Below are 26041 nucleotides of genomic sequence, written 5' to 3'. Positions count from 1 at the left end.
TCAGAGCAGCATCACAGGAGGCTGCAGGGATGATTGCAGTCACATCAGGTTGGGACCAACCTCAATGAAGCTATTGCCAGGCATTATCCTGGCATTGCCAGGTGTTATCCTGCCTGCAGCCCACAGCCAAGGAGAGCAAATCCTCTTTTCCAATTGTATGTTTCACAGTAAACTGCTGAAGGGCTTGTTTTCACCCCTAAGGCAGAGCTGACCTGACCACACATGTCACCAAGCACAGAATTATACTCAGCACAGGATGTTTTTCCCCAGATCTCTTTTTTTGGTGTTTTTTTTTTTTTCTTTCAAGAAGTTAGGTCACCCTGTCCGGTTTCTAAATGACTTCCTCAAAGAACATAACTCTGAGACCAGGGTATGAATGGTTCTTGCAGAAACACAAAACCATTGCACAATGTGGTTTATGCATTTGAAGTGGCTGAAGGACCAAAAATCACAGCACTGCAATTTTTTTTTTATCTCTCTCTCTCTCTCTCTCTCTCCAGAGAGAGAGTGTGTCACGAAAACTAATTGCCACGTGTCAAAATGCAACTGAAAGGCATAGCTCAAAGCTGTCCTTCTGAGGAACGCTCCCGGGGCTGATGGTCCCTGAGCCTTTAGAGATACCTGGCATGAATTCCTACAGTCCATCAAAGCAGATTAAATCAGGTCTGCTGCTGCCTCCATTCAAGTCCAACACCTTGTCTTGGCTTCAAGGAGCATTAAGCATCCCATGCTGGACACAGGAGTTTGGGAAGAGTGGTCTTGCCAAAGAGCTGCCTCCCTGCAGGGTTTTGCAAAGATGTGGAGAAGTAGTTTGGCATCCTCTGACGGAGACCGCTACAGAAGGAGAAATTTTTTTGGAAGGACTATGTGTGTGTTACGGCAACAGTTTACCTGCGGATGAAGACGAAGCAGACTGAGAGCGATGACTTGCTAGGCAGTAAAGCATAGTCCATAGTGTGATCCACTGTAGTCAATATAAAGAGGTTTTGTCCAAGAAAACTGGGGTATCCAGAAGACCTGAAAGGCCAGTTGGACATTTGAAGACTGTGGTTGCTAATGTGGCCACTGCTGGCTTGTATGAGGGGCACATCATGCTATTGACAAGGTTGGTGAAACCCCTCCTGGTAAGGACACGCGTGGGAAGGTGAGTGGCCCCAGTGGAACACCGTGGTCCCATGGACACGTGTTTCCCATCCCTGCCAGACCCTGCCTGTTGCCGTCCTGCTCCTTGAGGACGTGCCCAATGACCTTAATGCCCCAGAGGTGGCTTCCAGGTTCATTTGCAGATACAGCTGTGGATCCAACACCCCTCCTCAAGGGATGGCGTGCAATACACACTTCCTAAAGCTATCGAGGTGCTGGCTGAGGACATTCACCCTCTGTGGGAGCTTCAGCCCTTGATGTTTTCTGCTCTGTGCTTTAGTTCAAGAACAAACTAGAGTTGTCCCTGCCCCAAGCCTTTATTACAAATGGATCTGCGCAGTGGTAGGGACTTGTGCCCAATTACATGCAACTGGTTTTGATTAAACTGGAAGAGGCTGATTCCTCCCAGCCCCTTTCTCTCCTCTCTGTAAGCACAGCCCAGTGCACAGGATGTTACCATGTGCTATGGCACAAAACCCTTTCTTAAAATAGCAGCAAGAGTCTCCCAAACACATGGAAACAGCGTGATAAGGACTTCTCTGTGACAACAGGGGCAAGACTGTGTGTGCAGCTTTCAGAGGCCTTACATGGAGGATTTGTTGCCAAACTGCATGATCAACACTGGAAACACAATGGAAGCTTTGTAAGAAGTTTTTTCCAGACCACCAAGAGAGGAGATGTTGGTATTTAATCCCCAGTTCTGCAATTTATTGGCTGCTTAGGATTGAGTACATTTCTCTATTCTCTTACATGTGCAGAGTGGGAGCAGCAATACCTCACCGACACAATGCAAGGCTTAGTAGAGCAAAGCCTGCAAAAATATATTGAAAAATATAGAGAAAAGCAGAAAAGCAGTGAGTTCCCCAGAGAGCGCACAGTTGCGGAGAAGCTCCTCGTTCAATGTGTGATAGAGCGGAGACGCACTCGTCCCAGCGCTGGTTGTGGAGGGCTGGGATGTCGTCGCCTGTGGGTGAGGGCACATCACCAAAGACCTGGCAGAGATGCTGCTCTTCCCTCTGGGGCACTGGGAAGATGTCTCAGGCACTCTCCATGCCTCACTGGTGGTGGGAAGCGGTGGTGGCACATGTCCGAAGGAGGAAGGTTGGTCTGCACGCTGGCACTGCAAGGGGGTTGTTTTTGACAGGGATACATCAGTACCAAGCAGCCTCTGTCCGTGGTCTAGTGCGATGTTTGGTGTTATCCCAACGTAGATAGAGCCTGAGCAGGCTCTTATAATAATGCTTATAATAATGGCTTTAAAGCCATTAAAACCCCCCTCCCTTCCTTCCTCCTCAACCTACGCAAGCACTCATTTGGATTTTCTGAGTTGTTTTATTTCTATTGATGTAGAGGAGAGATGGTGTGAGCATGGCTTGGCCCTTCACAGGAAAGAGGTGCCGGACAGCTGGGCTTGGGGTTGCTTCTGGGAGCGCCGAGCTCTGGGGCTGCTCCTGTCTTTCCATGACTGTGACCTGCTGTCAGGGCCTGGGTCTTGAGAAAAGACTGGCATCTGCTGACTGAGGTTGCCTTCTGATCTTCTGCTGCTGCTGGGGTAGCCCATCAGACCCAGTCCAGGTGGGGAGGTACCCCAGCCTCAAGTCCTTGGGAAAAATAACTAGATGGCACAGAAAGGTGATGCAGAGGATCTGCCTGCCGTGTGGCATGGGCTGTCTCCCAGATCTAGCTGAGAAAGGCGCAGGGTGGCATCTGAGTCTGCATGTGGTCAGGCCTGCACCAAATGGGAGGCCCCAGTGATAGACACACTGCTGGGGCTTGACCACCCACCGCCATCATCACAGTTACAATGGGGCAAACTGGAAATCACACACTAGTGATTACCAGCTCTATTTCTCACTCATTAAAATATACCCCAGCCTAAAAATGCCCCGTGGTTAGGGTGGTTGCCCACAATGACTCCCTGAGGAGCAAGAAGGAGACTTGACCTTGCAGAGCTTTAATTGCAAGACCTCCCACTTTGCTACCTTAGGAAAGTAAATCACCATCAAGGAGACATAGAAAGCACAGAAAGTCTGGCCGATCCTGCAAAAAGCCGAGTTTTTCTGTGACTTTTTTCCCAGAACTAGTTGACTTACAATCGCTGCAAAAGATGGAGAAAGTGCAGGCAATGATCTTTGCATTCCTGTTTGTTTCTTCCTTCTCAACCATTTCCATCTTGATTTTGACTTTCTAAATGTTTCCCTGCTTGCTCTGGGGTTCTGACTTGTGTCTAAAAACTTTTGTGCGGCAACTAGTGCAGTTACCATCTGGGTATCCAGGTTTTTATAAATCTCTTGGTCTTTGCTCTTTCAACACACACAGTGCAGAGGTGTTAGATGTCGGCCCCTCTAATGTGTTTGGTTGTTAGCAGTCATTTTTAAAAAAGGCACGCATTGAAGAAAAGAGATTGAAATGTTTAATTAAAAACTGTTATCAATAGCTTGATCTTAGGAAGCTCTGCCGGGCAGTCTGTGGGGATTTCCTTCCTTTCGTTTCATCCTGCTGTTTGGACTGTGGTCAGATGCCTTTGCAGCTCTTCCACCGCCCCCGCTGCCTTGGTGGGACCCGGTGCCTACCTGAGGGTTCTTGCTGGGCTGTCTTTAACCACCCCACCAGCTCCTGGTGTTACCCAGTTACTCCACCTCCAGTTTCCTTAAGCTGCTGCAATCCCCTCAGGATGTCCTGCCACCAGTGATGTCTTCATACCCTTGCATTGACCCAGGCTTTTGCTCTTCCGTACCTGCAGTACTGCTTTTCTCTTTTAGAAAAGGGAATGATAAGCCTATAAAAATGCATGGCAGATTTCAGTGAAGGAGCTCTCTGCACTACAAGGCTGGATGTTCATCCCCTGCCCTCCAGGCTGTGGCATGGAGGGCATCCCCCAAACCCGAGCAGACTGGGGGGACACAGGTGGTAGTTGCTCTGTGGGCTGCAAAAAGACAGGGATCTTTCTTCCAGTGTAGAGATTTGGTCTGGATGACTGGAGCTGCAAGCAGCGGCATGCTGGGAGAAAACCAAAACCCTCTTATGATGAGCGTCGTGGTGTGGCCATGTTCCTGGGCACATCCCAAAGGCAGGACTGAGCCTGCCCTGCACCTTCACCCCAGCACAGGCTGGGGGAGCATGGCTAGGCATGTTGACATTGGTCCCCAGATCAGGTCCTCCAGGGATGGAGGAGGCATTTTGCATACCGAGACCCTGAGCAGACCTCAACGTTCCAGCTCATCTGGTTGTACCTCTGAATTATCACCTACTCCATGACTTGGCCCTAGGCCAGCTACTACTTTCCCCAAAAACTGGGAAGCTGAGGACAGGGGACTGTTCCCAGTAAGCATTTTGAGTGAAACCGCCCTATTTTGAAGCCTCAGTGAGTTTGGTAGGATGGATGCAGGCTATTCTCTTCCCACTGGCCTTGGCATCAGGGAATGGCCCTGGCCTGTTTAATCTACAAGTACAGACTCAACCTTTGGGACTCAACCAAAACTAGGCTTGCAGCCATGCATTTGAATGGAGGAGACCTGAATCATAGCTCTTGGTGTCACACATCTCTTTCAAGCCTGTGTTAGGCTTGTAATGTGGACAGGATTCACAGCCTATACTTTTAGAGAGTGGAAAGGGATGCTCTAGGTTGGCAGGTTTGTTTCCCGGGAGCTGATAAGCAGACATAATTTGATTTTAGTGTGTTGCCTTTGTTCTTAACAGTGCTGTCTGCTGCTTATCCCTCCTTTTGCTGGGAGTATGAAGGAGGCTTCGCTGGCAGGGAAGGAAATAGATGAAAGCAGGCTTCGTAGGGTTAGCCCTACTGAGATCTCCTGGGACAGGAGAAGCGCATGTTGGTGTGCATGTCCATATGACCTCTGGCAACTTGGAGATGCTGTAGGCATTTATGCCCTGTGGCTCTCGAGCAGAGCTGAGCTTATGCTCTGCAGCAGTTGGTCCTCAGGGAAATCTCCCTCTGTTTATGAGGGTCACGCTGGTGTCAGTAATCGTTTCTCCTTCCAGGCGCGAAGAGCATCTTTCCAGACCATACAAGTTAGGGAGCCAGATGCCTTGATCAGATACAGAAATGTAAACAAGTGACTTTTGCTGCAGAACAAAATCCTGTGTGCAGCCAAAGACCAAGAGGGACATATATCTCTCCAGCAAATCTAAAGTCCATGAGTCTGTTCCTTCTTTTCCTGGCAGATCACCAGCTGTGCTGTGATCTGATGGCTAACAGCAAACAGCCCCCGGAGCCAGAAGAACTGGGGTCCTTGCCCAGCGCCTTGCCCACCAAGCCACTGCAAGTCCTTTGCAGGGCCATCTCTCTTTTCTGTGCTTTAGTGTGCCCAGATAGGGGAAAATAAAATACCAGATTCCCAACTCATTTTGACCTCCTGTGCTGAAGAGGATGTGGGGCAGTGGTGGGTGGCTGCTGAACTGATATAAACCAACATGCTGTGCAGGTGCTGGATCTGGATACCTATTGTGCTGTGTGTTATGGATGCCTGGAGAAAATGAATCTGGCTTCAACATTTCCATCTGAATTCATGTATTCAGGAAACAGTGTCTGGACATAGCCAGCATGTCTTGCAGGAACGTGGGAGTTTTAGCAAAGCTGACTCTAGGAAATCTTTCCTTTGGCTGGGTGACATTTTCCTAGTCCAAACATGTTGCACCCCTCAGTGGTGACATGACCCTGGAAGGGGGAAGGTCCTGGATTGCATCCTGCTTTGCATGATGCCAACGCATCACTTTTGGTGGTGGTACCCATACCCCGGTACTCCAGTCCTCAGGGAGCCAAGGGGGCTTGACCATCTTCTTTTTCCCTTTTTGTGCTGTAAATAGTCCCTCTACTTACAGAGCAGTCCAGTTTGGCAGTCACCCCACTTCAGCCCTGGCTCAGAACGAGACAGCAGAAATCCAGGCCAGGCTGAGCAGCTCCTCCGGGCAAGACTGCTGCCTGGTGGGAGCTGGCTGCAAAACTTGCAGAGCCGGAGCAACGCCCTGCTCTGGCCAGCAACTGGGAAACAGCTACTAAAAAGCAGCACCTTGTGGCTTTGGGCAGCATCCAAAGCTGAGGGCAGCAGCTCTGCAAGGACCCAGGGATATTCAGCCTGTCCTGCAGTGAGATGAGTGGTCCATCTCCTTAGGGCATGCGACGGTTTGGGTTGGTTAGTTTATTTTAACTCATTTGGGGACTGGAAGGATGCCTGTGGAGAGCCATGTGGCAGCAGGGAAGGAGATTGCTTGCCACGGCCTTTCCTTTGCTGAGTACTTTGCAGAGCTGTGGATGAAGGGGAGGTGGTCTCCATCCCTCCTGGGACAGTTCATTTGGCACTTGCAAACTGCTTCTGCGTGGGGAGCAGGAAGATGGATGCTGCTCTCGGTAACGGTGGGGCCACGTGTTTGCCTGGGCAGCCGAGCACCAGTACATCCCAAACTCTGGAGTAGATGAGGTTAGATGATATTCTGGGAGATGATAGTCTTTGACAAGGTTTCCTTCTGGAAGTGGAAAAGAACCATCACATTTTCCCAAAGGAGATATGTGATTTACATCCAGGGCTTTGCAAGAAGGAAAGTCTGAATTATTCTCCCTGACCTTCTCCTGACCTTCTCTAAAGAAGCTGTTTGTTGCTGTGTTTGGAAGGGCTCATTCCTGTCCCAGAAGAGCTCCTGCCAGCACTGGGGATAGCTGCCTGCTTCAGGCTGAACAGGACTGGGAAGGTTGTGCAACCTCCCACTTCTGCTGCTGGATCTCGGGGTCAAGGCCAACGCAAACTAGCAGCATCCCAAGTGAAATGATCTGTCTGTCCAAAGCCACTTTCAGCTGAAGAAACTACGCTCTCCTTGCAAATACTAACCCTATTGTCATCTTTGGCAGAGGACTATTTAATGGTCCTGACCTAATTTCAGAAGACCACTGATGGCAGGAGCGAGGGTAATATTTCAAAGTCTCATGGTCACAAAGGTTCATGTTCAATAATTGTGCCTTTGTGTAGGAGATGCAGTTTGTTATGTTGCAGCTCGCAGTAATCATGCTGGATGCTCTGTTTTTGTGTTGGCAGTTCTTCGTTTTCTGCCACGGGCTTCTGCAGCTCTCCCAGCTCCTGGTCTCTGGCTATCTGAAAAGCTCCATCTCAACCATCGAGAGACGATATGGCCTCTCCAGCCAGACGTCAGGGCTGCTCGCTTCCTTCAATGAGGTGAAAACCAGCTTGCTTCTCCTAGTCCACCTGGCAAACGCTCTTCCCATGCTCCTGTCCTTCCCTTGTGAGACCTCCTGGTCTGTGTGTCCTACTGCAGGTTGGAAACACATTGCTGATCGTCTTCATAAGTTACTTCGGGAGCCGAGTGCACAGACCCCGTTTCATCGGCTGCGGTGCCGTCCTCGTCTCCTTGGCTGGGTTCCTCATGTCTCTCCCCCACTTCATAACTGGACCCTACAAGTATGACCAGTCCGTTGCCAGTACGTACTCTAGGAACTTATTTTATGCCTTTTGGGACAGATAAAGGAAATGACCTTCCCTCAAAGTGTTGGGAGCTGCAAGCTGTAGGTTTGTCCTCAAGGAATTTTAATTTTATGAGAATGAAATCATCTCAGTCCCGAGAGGCAACAGCTGATGATGGGAAGCAGAGCCAGGGGACAGCTGAAACCACAGGAAAGGGCATGAAAACCATCAAAATGTAGGCTGTGCCTCTGATTCCCCTTGTCTTCTGCACATCCACGCAGCAGACAAACACCGGGTAGCAGGAAGGTCTTTCCTAGCCATCGGGGCTCTCATTTTCCATGCATTGAGCCAAGTTGTCCTCATGCACATGAACTGCTCCCTTATTTTCATAACATAGATAAGATAAGGTCTCATGAACAGTGAAGCCCTTTGTGGGAAGGAAACAAGAAGTACAGGAAGGAGCTTGACTCAACCCAACGGGGCAGCTTTGGGGGTGAAACGCTTTTGTCTGCAATGAGGGAGCATTAGTTTCACGTCTAACTTCTCCTACTTGTGGGACACCTCACCTGTCTTCCCCTGTCTAGCTGAGCTGTCTTTGAAGGAATGCTTTGAGATTTTAGACCCCATCAGAAAATCAACCTCCTGTGAGAAACGTGCAGGTCTAAATCACTCATGGAGGAACAGGTCAGGGTAGATTTGGGATTTTCTCCTTGAAAGAAGGTGAAGGGATGAAAAAAGAAAGAAAGGAGAAAGACACTCTCTCATTATCTTCCCAAATCCTGCCATGAAGCTCCAGCAAATCTTTTAGAAGCTTCCACTAAACAGCTTTTTTTTCTGGCTCATCAGAGAGAGCGCAGGTGGTTCACGCAGCTGCAGCCACCAAAGGAAGACTTAATAGGTGAATAATTCATGGATGCAAACAAGGGTCAGGTGCTAACAACAGTTTGGAAACAATTAGCTGTGCCTTTCAGGAGTGCTGGTGCAGGTGGCCCTGTGTCAAGCACTCAGAGTTGCATTTGATTTGGGGCATAACCATGGAAATTCTGCTATAAACAGTACCACACCCTCCCCCACTATGTTAAGGAAGATAAGGGTGCTAGAATCAGCACTTTCACTTAGGCAGCTTTGTAATCCATTTCTGGGTAAAATGAGTTCTCATTTCCTGAGTAGCTATTCATGAAATCTGCAGTTTTGCTCACTTACCTTTATTGCAAGATCTATCAAAGGTCCTGGAAGTGATCTCAGCTCTGCTTTTTCCATGGAGGTGGCTTTTCATGGCATGTGCATCCATCTCGCTGTGAACAGCTGCAGAGTATCTTTGCGCTTCCTTTGCATTTTCTTTCACCGATGTTTTCCACCTGACATCTACTGAGTGCATGTCTACGTCCTTGCTGCTGTCTTAGGGAAGATCTTTCTCCAGACCAAGCTTCTTAGACCGGCTCCCCTTGTCATCGCAGGCATGTTCAGCAACACCACCGACCTGTGCCAGCCCGGGGTGCCGGGGTCCTGGGGGAACCTCAGCAATGCCGGCTGTACACCCCATGCTGCCAGGGAGAACCACGAGGTTCTCCTCGTCATGTTCATCGCCCAGGTGCTGCTGGGCATCGGTGGCGTCCCCATCCAGCCCTTCGGGATCTCCTACATCGACGACTTTGCCAGTGAGAGGAACTCCCCTCTCTATTTGGGTAAGACTGGGGCTGCTGTGGAAAGAGGGGAAACCAGAATTAGACATCAATAGCAAGGCCAGACAGTACTAATTTGCATTAATGAGAGCAGAGCTTGCTATAGCCCTTCTGCTCTACCCAGTGCTAGGAAGTTTTCTGCAAAAGTAGTTTATCTGCTTCAAGCTTGGGCAAACTGCAGACAGACCAGGAGTGCTGGAAAATATGATTTAGGGGAGATGCTGGGATTTTTGGCCTGAGAGTGGTAAGCTGGAGAGAGATGTAATAACCGTGTACTCCTCCAAAAAGGCTTCAACGAGGAGAAGAGGAATAATCTGATCTTTGTGTTCACAAGAGGCAGCTATGGGCTTAAGATGCAGCAGTGAAGACTTTGTTTAGACATAGCAAAAATTATAGGAAGCTAAAAAAGCAGGGTCAACCATGTGGGAGGTAGACAAGTATCCTTCAGCGGAGGGGGTGCTGGAGAACAACTTGGGTACATGCCTAAAATGGATGTCCCAGGGTGGTGGGATGGACAAGGTGGTCTTTGCAGATCCTTCTAGCCCTTTTCCAGCTGTTATCTGTGACAGCCTTTTGAACTGAATGGGACGGCAAGGGTAGCTCAAAAACAGGTCATTACCATCATGAAACTGAAAGTACCGCATCAAATTTTGCTCTGGTGGATGCTCCAAACCTCTGAACCATATTTAAAAGGATCCCCTGTAAGATAGGAATTGAATCTTACTTGTGTTTAGTTTTTTTATCAGTAATTCACATAGGAGACTTTACTGAAAACTTTTATCTCCTTAACCTTGTAAAAAACCTGCATTTCTTGGATTTCTTAGGCCAAGGGGCACATCTTGTTCCTGGCTGTATTTCAATCTTTCTGGGAGGCTGAAGAAAAGTGGCAGGAAAAATCTGAGTTTTGCAAAACCTTTCCTGTGAGGCAAGCCTGGAAAGCATGGCGTTGTTATCCCTTGACAGGTGTGAGATAAGAAAGCTGCCATGGAATTAACCTGTACTGGAGACAGATGCTGTGGGCTCTGATTTGGGCCGGTCCTGCCTCAAGGCACCTCCTGTCCCCTGTGGTCCCTTTGCACAGGGCTGAGCCCATCTCTGCTCTCGCCCCTCTGCAGGCATCTTGTTCTCTGTGACCGTCATCGGGCCAGGGGTGGCCTTCATGCTGGGCTCTGCCATGCTGCGTTTTTACGTCGACATTGACAAAGTCACCGGAGGTGAGTGAGAGCTGGCCGGCACCCTTCGCCCTGCATCCCATTTACTGAGCCAGCAGCGGTCCAGCCCCTCTCCGGGCATCCGAGGGTGCAACCTGTGGGGCAGGGGTTGGCTCCCTTTGCCTGCTGTCTCTCCTGTTAAATCATTTCCATCACCTGGGGGATGCTCTGGGAACGGTCCTCTCACTGCTGGGGTGGATGGTGCAAATAAGTGGGTCCTTCCCACCCGACTCAGTGTCACACACATCTGCAGGGTTAAGCCTTGTCCCATGGCTGCTGGAATCCCATATTTTAATTATCCTTCAGACCTGGGGATCCCTCACCCTTGGGCTGCTCCCAGGTCTGTTTAGAGGGATGCCCATCTGCGTTGTGCTTTTAGAGGAGACCTGATTTTCATTCTTCTACGAATTTTCTGCCATATGCCAGCAATAGCAGCAGGACCATTTTGCTGCCAGCCAGCACCAGGGAAGAGTGGGGACGTGGAGGATGAACAAAACCCAGAGAGAAACATGAAAGAGAAAGATGGAGGGGAGAAATGAGAGAGAAGGAATGGAGAATGGGTACCAGGACCCCGAGACTTGAAGAAGCAGAGGGAAGGAAGGGTAGGATGGGAGGAAGTAGAAGAGAAATGCTGGAGAGGGCAAGAAAGGAGCATGAAAAGGATTTCCTTTTCAAATGTCTCTTCCCGAGCTGTGCTATTAAAGCAGTCGTAGTCATCTCCTTTTTGGCCGCTCTTGAATCCTGGCCTGGAAAACAAGAGGCTCTTTCCTGGTTATTAACAGAGCAGACACACATTATACAGCTCAGCATATCCTCACGTGACAAGGACGGTGGTCAGGCTCCTTTGGGTGGTGAGCAGACAGCATCGGGTCTGGAGCTGGGTGAGCAGTGGGTGTTGACACTAGAGATGCATTAGCTTTGGCTCGTTTTCAGAGCCTCTGGCTCTTTCCTGCTCACTGACTTCACCAGACGTTTTTTCACCTGGACTTCATCACTACCTACGTTTATGATATTTGCAGCACAAGAGCACGCTTTAGTCTTGGCACTGCCTCCTCCTATCAGGTGACATCCAAGCTTATTGCTGCAGCTATCCATCCTCCTCAGTGGGTGAACCGTGGCAAAGGTGTCTGGAGTCTTGTCTTACCTGCCTCTGAGGGATGAAGAAAGGGGATTAGAGTCTGCTGTCTGCCTGCATGCCCTCATGCTCAGTTCTTTTAAACCACCTTCTGCAGATGGACATTGAATGAGAAATGTGCCTGAGTAGCCAGAACTGGAGAACACCCAGTTTTAGAGCTATCTTCAGCCTAAAGATGTCTTCAGCCTACTGGGAAAAGTTAGTGAGCTCTGGCTGCTTAATGCTAAATCTAATTTAACCTCACATTTTCCTAGGAAAAAACCTTGTTGTTTATTCAGGAAGGGATTTGAAATTCCAGTTTGCTAAATGCATTGTGCAGGAAGGAGATTATCAAATTTCTTTGACCTATCACTTGTTACTTCCAGAGATAGGAGATTAGATGTGGCAGTATCTGCCATACGGAAATCCAGTAAATTGAATGCAGTTTTAATTGCACCTCCCCCAGTGAGAACAGCTCGCTTGTGTTAAACCTCACAGTTAAGGAAGAGATTTCTGGGAGGACTCATTTCCTGGGATTGCTTATGAATACTATCTAACCACAGGTATCCCCTTTTTCTGTAGAAATATTTCTTGGTTCAGACTCACCCTACTGTGAATTTGCATTCTAGCTTCTGCATATCCCATTTTATTTATGCCAAGTACCGTCCACACAGAAAATGTTATCTTTGGCAGTGCCCTGAGGACAACAGGAGAGGAGGCTGGGTGAACTGAAGGAAGACAGACAGGAGAAAGTGATATAATCCTTATGAAAGCATTTTTAAAGATCGGCTTCTGTTGGTCGAGCTGCAAACCAGGCACTGGCTAATGGACCAGACTGGTGGGCACAGCTCTGGGGTCCAAGTCCTGCTGTGAACAGGGTAGCCAGACTGTAAAAAACTAAACCAGTGCTCTTGGATGCTGAAAGTTAACTGTAGTTGATTCCATTTTAAACTTAAGAAAGGATTTTTCCTTCTGTATTGACAGACATCATGACTTAATCCCCTTGAGTAAGTATTTCCAAGCTTTTTCACAACATGGGCATGCCTTCTCTGAAAAGCTGTGATGGGGTGCTTTCCTTTTCCTTTCCAGCTCTAGGACATCCCTGTCACAGCTGCCTCCGTCCAAAGGCTGAGTGGGTTTTTAGACACCCTGGTGATAACGAAGAATGAAATGTGATTTAGCACCATGGGATGAGTCAGGTGCAAATGCTGCTCAGACCCCAAAACCGATGGTGCCCAGGGTGGGAGCCACCACTTTGGAGCTGGCTGACATTTGGGGTGACTGGGGCCACCCATCCCCATCCCTTTGGTGCACTGGGGTCCCTCCGTTCGCCTTTGATTTAATGCCCATTTCTCCATTTGCATTGCAGATGAAGTCCAGCTCACCAACAAAGACCCGCGGTGGGTCGGTGCCTGGTGGCTTGGTTTCCTGGTTGCAGCCAGTCTCGTCGCCCTGTCTGCAGTGCCTTATTTCTTCTTCCCACGGGAAATGCCAAAAGAGGTAGGAGAGGTGCTGCAGATTGCATTGCACACAAATACCTCATGTATTTATATGGACATTACTGCCTCGCCGCCAGCGTTAGCTGCTGCGTCCATGGGAAACGTGACTATGGAGGTGGTCGTGCAGTTTATAGCTGCATCCCAAAGTCAGCTGTGAGCTGTGGTTTGCTCTCATTGCCCATGTCAGAGACTCTTGTAAGCTAAGCAGATGCTTAGTGAAATCCAGTGCGGTGCAAGCAGCTTAATGGATGTGATAATTTCCTTGGCCGGGCACTGAATTAGTGCCTGTATGTTGATTCCTCTGCATGGGAACATATAGCACCGGGCAAGCTCTATGTGGATTGAGGTCCTTCTCACAGCCACCCTCTTGGCTCACCTGGAGGTGGGACTCCTTGCCTTCCCTAGGGAAGCAATGGTCCTGCTCCTGCTGCTGCATCTCATTTGGGAGCTGGCGGGAGATGCTGCACCGATGGCCCTTGTTTCCCTTCAGGAGGAGCCACGTGTATCTGATGAGGAAATGGGTCCCAGTTCATAGGAAATATGAGTAATGCATCAGGAGCCTTTCCTTAAAAGTGGGTTGTACTCTCGGGGTGTTTGAAATACTGAGGCTGGAGGGTGGTTTGTCTCGTTTCCACCACAAAAAGCCCCTTTTCACCTCTCGCTGTCCATGGGGCTCGGGGTTAGCTGCTGCTCCAGCATCCAGCTTCACCCACCACCTCTTCTCACTGTGACCTCTTTGCTGGCCAAAAGGATTTTAGACACTTTCCAGTCCCTAAACACCCTGGCTATGTAAAGTCCTCTAGAGATAACTGGCAGGGAAAGACCTTTAGCTGCCTGAACCTGTTATTGCAAGACAAACTCACGTCTCAGTTTTCTTGGGGGATGCTTGTCCCTGGCTCTTGCTGGAGCCCGCTGGTGGGACAGTACTTTGCTCTGTGTTTACTACCAGTTTTTGTACTTCTCTGGAGCCCTTCCGAGTGCTTCAGTGCTCACGCCAAGATGTGAGACAGCTTGTGAGCTTCCCAAGCGCTTCGCTGGCTGCGGGTCCTGGTTTTCTGGCAACCGGCGTGTCATGAGGAATAATACAAAACAAATTGTTCTTTTAGAGGAGGCATCATGCTACGGTTTTGAATGTCATTGAAGTTGTTGGGACGCGCTTAGTAGGTGAAATTGGGCTCATCTCAATGTGTTGGCCATGCTTTAACCTGTGTAATTGTCTTTCACATATATTTTACCTTGGGGCAGCGTCAACACTTTCTTGTCTAAACAAGTCCATGCACTGTCTGGTGCATAATAATTAATTTCTCCTGCTGCTGCCTGAATTTCTGCAGGAATGAGTGATTCTTAGGGAGATTTGGGTTTCACCTGCCTGGGAAAATGTGATCTGTTGTACCAGTTACACTTCTTGGGATATAATGATCTGCTCCTAGGTTATATATGCTGTGAGGTTTGCAAAGGTGCTGCGGTCCTGCAAGGTAATGGGGTGGAAACTGCTCAGTGCTTTCCAGGATGAGGGCGATACCGAATGCAATGTGCCTGATTTATCCTCGTGAAGCTTGGTTCACTTTAAAGTCATTACAGATGATCTATATTAGCAGAACCTGCTCAGCGTGCAAGGGCGGCACACTACATCTGAGGAGAAAGGTTCTTTATTAGGGCTGATGGGAATATTAATTTCATAAATGGCTCTTGAGAGAAAATAATGTACTCCGAACTAAAACAACTGCACTTTTTTGCAAGTTCTGCCCTCTGATCAGTCTGAGCAGTTTTGAAGAGTTCAAGGAAGGATTGGCTGGATATTGATTTAAAAAAGCAGCAGGAGGATTTCACCCTGCTCTACTGGCTGATATCTGTAGGGAATGCTCCCACATGGCTGAGCACCCATTTATCCCTTTGCAGCCCAGATCTTCTTGAATTTCTCCCCATTTTACCATTTCTCCCAGAAAGCTTTTGGAAACTGCTTACAGTAAAAAATAATAATAGGAAAATAATCGAAAAGTGATGGCAAAATTCTGCCTCCCCCTTGCAGAACAGGAGATGCCAGGGCTAACCAAGCCAGATTGTGCCTGTCCCATGGTGTATCAGCACTGCCACCAGCAGAAGGGTCCCTGCTTAAAAAAAAAAAAAAAAAAAAAGGCCTCTTTAGAAACTTTGGCAGATGCTGTTCTGGGTAAAACATCTGTCTGCTCTGGAAGCACTCAAAGCTTTGTAGGAAATCTGCATTATCATGGGTGATTTTCTGTAGGCATAGTAGAAAAAAAAAAAATATAATCACTTTCTCTTGCTTGCCCTTGGAGTAAATCAGTGTTCAGCTAAGGGTATAAGCACGACCACTTTTCCATCATGAAGGGCAGCCCCCTTTCCTCTCCAGCGAGCTGGAGGAAGCAGCATCTTTAAGGTCACTGAATTACTGTTAGAACCTGAAATTGTTATAGCCATGGTTCCCCTTCAAAAGAGCATCAGCCAGGGATATATTGCAAAACCCTGCAGAAGGGATGGGTAGAGTTGGTAAGACATGCAAGACTGGAAGGAAATGCGTGTTTCCAGGCACAAAGCTCAGTGCTGGTAAAATATTGACCCCAATTTTGCCTTCCTCTGCCCCAGCCAGAGCAGCCGCCCCTTTCCAGCAGGTCGCCGGCACCGCGGTGGCTCGTGCTGTGGCTTTAGGTTTGCTTCCAGGTTTCCTCTCACTGCACAGAGCAAAGCTGTTGTTCTTGTGCTTGGCTCTGGTTTGGGATGGAGAGGGGGAGATGGGGCATTGCAGTGAGGAAAGGTGGGACCCCCCCGGTAGTTCTGCAGCGCAAAGCCCCATCCGTGGCACACCGCAGAGGGGAGGGGAAGGATGGGGTCAGTGCAGGGTTTTACAGACCAGCAGATCAGCAAGAATGGACATTGTGATAACCTTTGGTTCAACCCTGCCTAAATACAGCTGCAGCTTCAAAGATGGTCAGCATTTCCTTGGCTGCCTTCGGTTTCAGGGTTTCTGCCTGGCCAAAGCAGGAAAGAAGCTACAAGCAGAGCAACCACTCGAAGCAACAGCTGGGCTTTTCTACCGTGTTTGTAAAGCCTTATCGTATCCACAGCAAATACCTCCAGGCACGGCAGCCATAATGACAACTGGGAAAAGCACAGATCTGCTCTGTCCACAGAAGCAGCCGAGATGTTTCTGCACCACCAGCTGGGGGTTTCATTTCTGGAGGCCAAAAAGGAATTTCACGTGCCCCAGGCCAAGCTGTCCTTGTGCCGCTTGCTGTCTGCAGACCTCTGGGACCACGCACGTCTCAGTAGACGATGGGGCTGCCTGGGAATAATGTGTCCACACCAAGCTGTGGGTACATTTCCCAGCTGCAGAGTGCACCAAACAAGATCCCAGTAGCAAAGACTGGCCCATGGCTCAGTCCTCACTGCCAAAAGCAAAACCATTTCTCTTCTCTGATTCTCACCCTACCTTCATTTGCCTTTCTTTCTCCTGCCTCACGCTATACAACTCATCTGAGCCCTTGGTGGTTGATCTGGACCAAGGACCATCCTCCTCAATGGGCATCATCCAGCAAACACTGAATAACAGCACAGCGCTCTGTCTATCTGGAGATTTATTTGCCTCCTCCCATCAGCCAAGACAGATCTAGATTATTTATTCTACAACTGCATTTCAGCTCTACTTTTATTTGATAGCTTCTTTCTTTGAAGTTCCTGGAATGACTTGTGCACTTAAAGTTAACATTAATGATAATAAGAGTTTGTTCTATTGATCTTTTTTCATAAATCAATCACTCTGGGCCTGGAACATTTTTATTTCTCTGCTTTGAAACTTGTCAGTAAGTTTCTAGCACCAAAGTATCCTGAATAATCTAATTTGAGGGACAATCACAGCAAAGCTATAAAGTTGTCATGATCTCAGGCAGGGGGTGTGAGGATGAGGCTGTTACTGGACAAACCGTTTCCAGTCAAGACCATTTTTTTTCCCCAATAATTCCAGTTTAATCCTGTCTCCATGAGCCTGAACCATTTCTTGAGGTTGTGTCCTGGATTGTGGGGAACTACAGCACCTGAGCATTTCCCAATTGCTGAGTAGCCAAAGTTTAGCTCATGCTTTACCATCTGTTGCTGGCAATGTTATCGTACCCCAACCCAGGCAGTTGTATTCTGACTGCTAAAGGCTTTCCCTATGCTTTTGCTTGGGCACAGTGTCTGTCTGTCTTGCAGGCTTACTGACTGTTGCATTGCAGCTGGTAAAGCACCTCCCCAGTACCTGCATCTTCGTGGGTGATGTGAAAAGGGTTTGAAAAGGGCAAAGGTCCTCTTGGGAGCGCCTTGAACAAAAGCAGGAGCATTGCCCTTGCTCAGCATTTCTCATGTGCAAGATAGGTCTTGTACACCCAGGTATCTCCCCGTTCAGGTTTCGTTCTGACACTCCGAAGTCACGTAGAATCAAACGTCTCCCAAACGCCATACAAAGGGGGTGAGTGACACTTCCTCCTCACCATGACGAAGCCTTCTCTGTAATGTCATCTGCAAACAGATGCCTCGTGAGAAAGCTCAGATGGGTTTTATGGGAAGCAGGTCTACATGTCCCCGTCATGTCCAAGCCCTGGAGACTCTGTTTTGCTGTCACGCAATCCTCTCGGGATATCAGTCCATCTCATCAGTGCTTTCCTGCTAAGCTTCACTGGTAGGAGGTTTCAAAAACTTATTTTCCTGAATGTTGCAAAGCTTTGTCTAATCTCCAGTCTATATTTTAGTCTTTAGTTTGTTATTCTGCCCCTAATCCTGATTAAATATTTGTTCATAGTCATTGCCATATTGACGTGGTTATAGAAAGCCTTCCTTTTGCTGGGCAAGGGAGGTTAGCTAGTCCTCTGCTGCCAAAGAGCTTCTCCATCCCAGCAGCCCTGCTCGTCACCCATCCCAGCCACAAGCTGGTTTTCCTGGTGCTGCACCGGTCTGGATCTGGTCTCCCGTGGTGGTGCAGAAGGGTCTGCACTCCCCCAGCTCTCCTGGAAACACTGTCCTTGGTTGTTCCTTACATTTCACTTACTCCTTCCATGGCTGCACCATAGACTTATGCAGAGATAGACCTGGAGCTATTTGTCATTCTCTTCTTCTCATTTCCAACATTTCCAGTTGTGCAGCAGAAATTATTTTTAGACCCCAAGTGCATGGCTGTGACCTTTGCACTAAGTTTGGTTCAGTTTCTGTTATTTCAGCTCTCTAGTTGCCTAATTTTCCCTATATGGTGTCAGCCCACTCTGTATGGACAATTCCCACCTTCCTTCTCCTCTGCAGATTAAGTAGTACATGTCTTCTCACCCTGCCAAGGGGGTTACTGAAAATATTAGCTGGGGCTTCTGTGCCAAACCACCAAGGAAGCCACCAGCACCTCCCGGCAGCTCAGTACATCCCTCTGGGATGCTGCGGTCTCTTGCTCCTATTTAGCCATGTTGTGTTTACTCTCCAAATTTTCACTTTTTTGCTAATGGTTTCTCACTTGGTGCTGCATGTTCTGTTTTGCCCAGTTCTGTAGAGATTAGACCTACTGCATTCCCTTTATTTATTTAAAGACCAGTGTTGTTGAGGAAGGAGAACAGGCTGCTGATCCATCAGCCCCTAACCCAAGGTAGCCCGTCCATCTGGGGGACATGTGGGTGCCAAACAGAAGAGATGAGCAGGATGATGCCTCTTTCATGTTGCATCCTTCTTCATCTCAAAGCTTCACAAGCCAGGAGAAGTGCAAAAGTGGGGTGGAAAGAAACCATGCTCCTTCCTTGGTGTTGCTAACAGGGGAGTTGGAAGGGGCAAGGTCATCTCCTGTGGGATGGGACGGAGAGGCCAGGAGAGGCTGGGAAAGGAAATCCTTCGGAGAACAGAGGAGGTGGATTTCTGGGGGCATTTTACAGTGGAGCTGGAGGGACATGAACTGTAGGAGTGCTCAGGGTGTGCAGCAACGCGACGGCTCTGTGATGGCCTAGCAAAGTGCATCTCCCGGGATTTTCTGCTGGAATGGTGGAGGACGTGTCCTCTGTCATCTGTACAATATCTCCAGGTTTTACTTTCAATTGCCCCGCTGGATAGTTGGAGCAGATGCTTGAGGAAAGAGGGGAACGCCAAGTTGGACGTGCAGCTCCATCCTGGAGGAGATGTACATGGCAGAGCAGAGGGTTGAGCAGTCACCCCCCATTTCCCAGGGCAAACCCCATCTGTCTGGGCAGTGACTCAAGCCGTGGAGCGGGGAGAGCTGGCAACTTTAGAACCACAACCTGCAGACTGGATCAACTTGTTTCATCCCCCTAAAAAAGCATAGTAGCAGGAGGGGGCTGCAAGCACAGATAAACGCTTGAAAGAGATGTGTTTGTGTCCTGGCTACACATGTCCATCTCAAATGTTTGGGCATTGCCATTCCTGCTGGAGGTGGCATTGCTTGGCAAGGTCCAGGCAATGCCTGTCCCTCCAGTCCCGAAGCAGAAGGTTTGTGACGAGGAAAAGCTCCTGCAGGTAAAATGCAGCCAGGACCCCTCCTGCCCTGCCCTGAGGATGCCCCATGGATGCTGGTGCTGCTGTTGGATACATCACAGGATTGCACCAGCATGCCCAAGCCTGCAGGGACCCTCCTGTCCTGCATCAGGGTTGTTGGGAACTTCCCAACCTACAGAGGGTATTTGCAGGGTGCAAACAGCTGACAGGTCTGTCTGGGGTTGTCCCCAGGGGTTGCAGAGGACATCCCAGGTCCAGCATGGTGGGACGATGCCGGGTCAGTGACTTGACCCTTCTGTGCAGGCAGAGACATTGTGCAATGGTGCTGGGGAAGTGAAAAATAACTTCTCCAGTTTCTGTCTCGGGACAGCTAGCCTGCATTTATACAAATCCTCCCACGTTTATTCAGCAGTGACCTAGTGTGCTTCCAGTGCATGCAAAATGAAAATAACTGGCGGGGAACTCTCTTAAACTCCTGCTCCAATTTGGGTTATCAGTTAATGGGGAAAGGTTAAAGAGCATGGACAGGGAAATATAAGTCTTTGTCTGGAAACCTTTGCTCCTGGGGCTGCGATGCTCTGAGGCTGCCTCATTAAAGCTCCTAAAGCACCAGCACTAGAAATACAGGGCATTATCTGGGAAGCAACTGGGGGCCAAGTGGCAGGACGTGGTGGTGACACTGGCATGTTACAGGAATGGGCTGGTCTCTAAGTTCAGATTTTCCCCAGGGAGCTTTAAAGACAGGAGCAAACAGTGGCCAAAAATAATCATCCCATTTCGTGTGAGCAAGGTGTCTGTCGGCTGGTTATTTTAATGCTCTAGGAAATAGGGTCCCTGGTGGGGCCCACACTTGCTAGAAGAGGCATAATGAAGAGTTTGTAGGGAGCATGACCTTGTCAGGAGGAAAAGAATTCTTTTTCAAGCCATGAGGTTTTACCTTTTGTTTGTTTAATATGAAAATAGCTTCTTTGACCTTATTTTTCACTGAGCCAGGAGCTCCAGGTTCTGCACAGCCAGAAGGAAACTCTGCAGAAGCCTCAAATTAAGCAAGGGAAACCTCTCTGTCACAGAACAGGTCATTTATCCCTTTTCCCAGAGGTATATTTGAATAAAACCAGACTGCCAGCACCTCTGGCTGCCCTTCTCGCAGGTGCAATAGCAGCCAGGTGAAAGCAGGAGCCTGGCTCGCAGGCAAGCTGCCTTCATTTGTTTTTCCTGCAAAGCAAGTCCAGGTCTCAGCCCTGCTCAGTCATACCTGATTTATTCATGTCTGTGCAGGGAAACGGGGGCTTTCCTCAGGTTGAAGTCAGGTTAGGGATGTTCTTCCCAATGTGAAGTGGGGGGGAGCTTCATCCTCCTTCCTCAAAAGCCTGTCTGCCTCCTCCATTCCCCATGAGGCTAGAAGTGATGGTGATGGCTAAAATCCCATTGCAAAAACAAGAGATGCAACGAGAGCCCGTTTACCAGTGGATGTGCACCAGGAAACTGAGTCCTTTAAGGAACCATCCTGAAAAATCCAAGTGTGGGGACATTTTGCAAGATGTTTCCCACATTTATTTGTTTTTCCTTGGCATGATGCTGCAGCAGACGGCCAGGGTAGTACTGAGCAACCAGCCCATGTTATTGCACCTACTGACTCTGGCTTGCCAAATTGTCTGCTCTGAGTAATGCTAAAATTCCCTGCAGCAGGAGCACAACATCCTCGTCAGGGCTTGAGCGTCTCTGATGGTAGACCCAGCATCGTTCGCCTCCCTGCCAGAATCGAGCAGGCAGGATTTGTGCCGGTCCCTCTACAGCTTGCTTTCCCAGTGTGCCTGCTTTATCCTGGAGGAATGCATTTCCTGATCTTTTCAGGCAGTGCAAAAAAATATTTCATGGGGCCAAGCCAACGCAGGGAGAGGAGTTTTCCTCCTCCTCGAGGGCTTTGCTCCATGGGGAAAGACAGCAGCTGATCCTTGGGCGGGTGCTAAGCCAGCAGATGTGCACAGAAATGTCCCGCTTGCAAGGGTCACGCTCATGCAGAGGCATCCCAGGTTGGGGAATCTGGGGGAATTTGGGGCTTTTTTTTTTTTTTTTTTTTTGGATGTGCAGACAGTGCCCAGCAGACTGTTAGCTCTCTGAAGTACAAACAGCTGGAAGCTGAGAAAGCCACAGTCAGTAACAGCTTGAATATATTTTTGGAAAACACTGCGGTTTTAGAGCAGAGAGAAGAGACCCTGTAACCTAATTGAAAAGTGAAAGAAAGCTAGATTTTATCTTTGCATTTGAAAAATGTATTAAACCCTGAGCTCTAGCAATAAAAACCGTGAAAGGAGTTTTATCACTTTTGCCTTGTAGAGGCTCTTCAAAAAGGGAATGTGGCATCCACAGCATGGGACATTTTGACCTCTCTGATGTTCAATAATCAGTCTTGGTTTCAAAGGAAAAGAGATCATTTTAGCCAAAGAGCTGTCCAGTTCTTTCTGTGAATTAAGAACATCTAATTTCTTTTGAATGAACTTATTTGTCTGACTCATATTAAATTTGTGTCGGGAGTTGCAACAACTCCATTGCTGAGCTGATGTGGGATGTCAGAGATGGGGCCACTGGCTCTGTCCTTCTGCCTAAAAATATGCTGTGGTTTTCCGTGAAAACCGCACTCCCATTAAACACTTTCTGCTATTACCCATGTATAGTAGCGCATCTAATCTAATTAATGCCCTCCGTCCAGTGATTCCCCTAAAAGCCTGCAGAACAGGGGATGGGATGCACATCCAAGAAATCCTCCCCTCCCACTTGCTGATGGGATGTTGGACACTTGCCTCGGACGTGCAGTTATCTAATGAGGCTGCAATGGACCTTAGATGATCCAAGCCCTCCGTCTTCCACCTCTCCTCTTCTGCCAGCACCTCTTTGCTTTTCAGCAGTGGCAGGGTGATACCTGGGGCACAGATCCTGCCAACACCTGCGTTCGTGTCCTGCAGAGCTGTAAGCACCAGCTGAGGCTAAATGAGGCAGAGACACCTGGACCCATCTGACCTCCAGCTGCAAAGTGTTGTTCCCCTGAATGGAGAAGGAAGAAGGGGAGGGAGCTGCAGGATCTGTCCCCTTCCATGGACCAGGATGGGAGACAATGTCCCTTCCTTACTGCTGCTGTTCCGTGGGAAAGATGTGGCTAAAAGAAATCAAAAGCATTGAAGAGAGTAGGAGTTGCTAAAATTCAGCTGGGGTTTCCAGGAGCAGGAGAAGAATGGAAAGGGGCTGGGAGAGGGAAGGGGTCTGCGTCCACTCTCCATGCCCCCTGGCACATCCCTGCTCTGGGTCAGCCCCTCTTAGCTTAGGAGGTGAAAAATATTGTGCCTCCATCCCAGCCCCTCTCCTCACCTGGATCTTCCCCTCCTACAATTGCTGCCCACTCTCCTCGCCCATAGCAGGAGCAAAGGCACCTGTACAGCAGCTCATTAGGGGACACACGGAGACGCAGGGGAAATGCTCATCCTCCATCCAAAACCAGTGTCCAAACCTGCTTTGGGTGGAGGTCTAGGTGCATCGCTCCTTCAGTTCCTGTGCCTCCTTCCCCTGCACATAGGGGCAAAACAGACCCTCTGGGGAAGAAAAGCATCTCCCTAAGGGTATCCAACTTTCCTGATGCAAAGGCTTACACCTTCTGAATTTCCATATTCATGTGAGCTGAGTGCGTGGCGTGCTGTACCTGGGTAATGGCCGAGCTCGATATTTAGGAAGTGTGATTCATTACTGTTGGGAAAAGGGGGAGGGAAAGCTGGCTCTTACCCCAGTAGCGCAGGCATCTGCATGGATGCTTTCAGCCCCGTCGGAGACCTGATGGCACGGGCACGGAGCAGCAGCCGTGGGTGGGAGGACGCCTGCCTGGTGGTGGCTGTACATCCCACACTGGGCATGGACAGTGCTGGCCAAGCCCAGAAACATACAAACTCTGTCTGCAAGAAGCATGGGCTGCTGCCTCTCATGAGCTGGGAGAGAAAAAGCGAGTTCAGTGGAAACTTTGGCATGGTCGGTGCAGTGATAGTCTCTCGTCTGTCCCCAGGTGGCGAGTGGGAAGGAGAGCGACAGCAAGAAGAGCGGGGATGTGCTCAGCCAGCTCAGGTCAAGATCCGAACACGTGCAAAACCTCTCTCTAACCAAGTTCATCAAACGTAAGTGTGCGCATCCTCCACCTCACGCTTGGACGAGGTTTCTCTGCTTGCACAAACATATGTCCTGGCAATGGGCAGGTTGCAATGCTGGCAAGAAAAAGCGATGTTCCTCCCTGTGCTCAGCCTATCTCCTAGATAAGCCCTCAAGGTGCAACTTAGGTGTCCTGTTGGGTTTAATTAGATCTGCAGATCTCCTCCTGGTCTGCTCACACCAGATGCTTGCCGTCACATCCTGGCTACCCCACTCCACCTCACGCTGATCAAAGCATCTGGGGTTGGTAGCTCTCAATGTTGCATGGCTTTATAGCTCGTCTGGGCAGCGGGAAACAGGGGGCCAAAACCTCATCGGAGCCCAAAGCCAGGCAGGAAAGAGGGGTGCAAGCTGTGAGCCAGGAGCAGAGCCGTGGGAAGGCAAAGAGCCCCCCAGTTAGAGGGGGGGTTTGCAGCTTGGGTGCATCCAGCTGCTATTGCTCAGCTCCCAGGTCATAGCAGGAATCACACCCCCAGCAGCATTGGCAGCTCTTCATCTCCAAAAGCCTCCTCAGACCCCCTCTTTCAAGGCTGGTGACAATATCTGAGCCAGACCGCCCTCCCCGTCCCACCAAGGATGGCCGGTGCTGCCTGGAGCCAGGGTCTAAGCAATAAAAATCAGATGCATTTTTGTACAGGGTGATCTTAATCCAGTGCAATTAGCTTGTTTAGAAATGAGTAGGCTCTGTGCTGAAGGGAATCAGCTGGGCTTTAGTCTGTGAAGGTTACCGCTCAGGGCTGGGTTTTTTTGAAGGAAATACTCTGCACTTTGACAATTACTTAAGAAAAGTGACCCTCTGAAATCAATCCATGTCAGCTTCCTCCATATTTCCTGAATATTATCCCTTTAATTTATTGGAAATTCTCTGTTTTATTGAGGTCAGTGCTGGGGCAGGCACAGCTAGACAAGCGTGGGCAGGTTTTTATTCTGCTAGTTGCACCATTTGCTCACTAGCCTAATGCTAAATTAGAGCAAGTCAGGGGTTTATTCCCCCACTGACCTTGTTGCACTGTCAATTTAGAAAACCCATGTGATGGAAGCGATTGCATGGGAACAGATTTACAGTGCTCAGATGGGATTTTCACACCGACCCTCTGCTCTTTGCCTCTGAAAAATGAATAAAAATTAGCTCCCTGCTCCTGGGTGAAGAGAGAAGGAAATATCTTACCTCTGCTCGAGCTGCAGGTTTGGCTCAAGGTTTGCATCAGGGTTGCTGTTGTCAGGGCTGCGGGAGCTATGCTAATAAATTCATTATTTCTGAGAATTTATCCCCTACAGCCCAGTTCTGAAAAAACTGAAGTGTCCGTATTTTTTGCCAGAAGAGCAATCTTGCTGAAATCACCAGGATTTCTAATACAAAACTGTTTTTAGAGCCAGAAACTGGATGGTAGCTAGTGTGTGATGGTGTAGATGGGGACAACTTGGGTGAAGTCTGAAGACTTTAGTGCTAGCTCATCTGTGGGTCACTGGAAAGAGAATTTTACCTCCCATTTTGTGACTCTCCTGCTTATTTTGTTTCTTCTTTCTGTCACCAAGCATTCTTTCCTCTCTATTTTTACTATTCTTTTCTATACGATAGTTTATGAAAACAGCGTTTGGAGATTTTCCAGCCTGAATCATCTTGCAATTTCGTACCTTCTGTCGTTTAAAAAGAGAGGCAGAATGAAACACACGTGATGGAGAAATGCTGTAAGACAGTCTGGTCCCTGTACCATGTTCATAGGGAGCCTTTTTTACACCACGCCCCAGTACAAAAGGATGACCCGTCTCCTGAAGGAAAGGGGTCCCACTTTGTGATCTCAGCAGGCTGGAACTGATGGGGTTGTGCTGTGAAATCCTTGAGATGTACCTCTTGGTTTTTCTGATTGCATCTGGCATCTCTGCATGCAGCATGGGGAGCAGGAGACCACTCTGCAGAAAGGCAGGAGATGGCCATCTAGGAGATGGGCACTGCCAATCCACCAGCAGAAACGACACAAAGCAGATTCCTATAATATCTTACAAGAGAAATAGCAACCTGTATATTAATTCAGTCTTATGCTCACGCCTTTTCACTGCTTGTAAAAAAATACATTACTTTTATGGGCAAGGGGCTAAGCCTCATGCTGGAGATGGCTATTGGCAAGAAGTGGATTGGACCTCATCTGCTTGCTGGTCTGTCTGCATCTCGAGGGGAGCTTTTACAGATGGTCCCCTTCACAGAGCTGCCTGGTACTTTGGTGCTGTCCCTGGGACTGGTAGCCCCAGACCTGCCCAATGTTGATGGCTATGGGTCCCCTGTTCAGGGTGGGATGAAAGTTGCTGATGG

The 26041-nt window shown here is 48.9% G+C and overlaps 1 protein-coding gene across 4 annotated transcripts in view; it reads left to right on the top strand.

Annotated features, from left to right (window-relative positions):
• SLCO2B1 (solute carrier organic anion transporter family member 2B1) overlaps positions 1-26041 on the top strand; it is a 64478-nt gene that overhangs the window by 20564 nt on the left and 17873 nt on the right. For all 4 annotated transcript variants that reach the window (XM_030042974.2, XM_030042972.1, XM_030042976.1 and 1 more), the window contains exons 3-8: positions 7188-7325; positions 7426-7588; positions 9029-9256; positions 10369-10467; positions 12948-13078; positions 23594-23702. In XM_030042974.2, coding sequence (XP_029898834.1) covers positions 7188-7325; positions 7426-7588; positions 9029-9256; positions 10369-10467; positions 12948-13078; positions 23594-23702 — 868 coding nt within the window. The remainder of the gene's footprint in view (positions 1-7187; positions 7326-7425; positions 7589-9028; positions 9257-10368; positions 10468-12947; positions 13079-23593; positions 23703-26041) is intronic.

Source organism: Aquila chrysaetos, chromosome 19 (genome assembly GCF_900496995.4).
Source record: "Aquila chrysaetos chrysaetos chromosome 19, bAquChr1.4, whole genome shotgun sequence".
NCBI lineage: Eukaryota > Metazoa > Chordata > Aves > Accipitriformes > Accipitridae > Aquila > Aquila chrysaetos.
The sequence above is the reverse complement of the archived record's forward strand: the minus strand, read 5'-3'. Positions and strand labels throughout refer to the sequence as shown.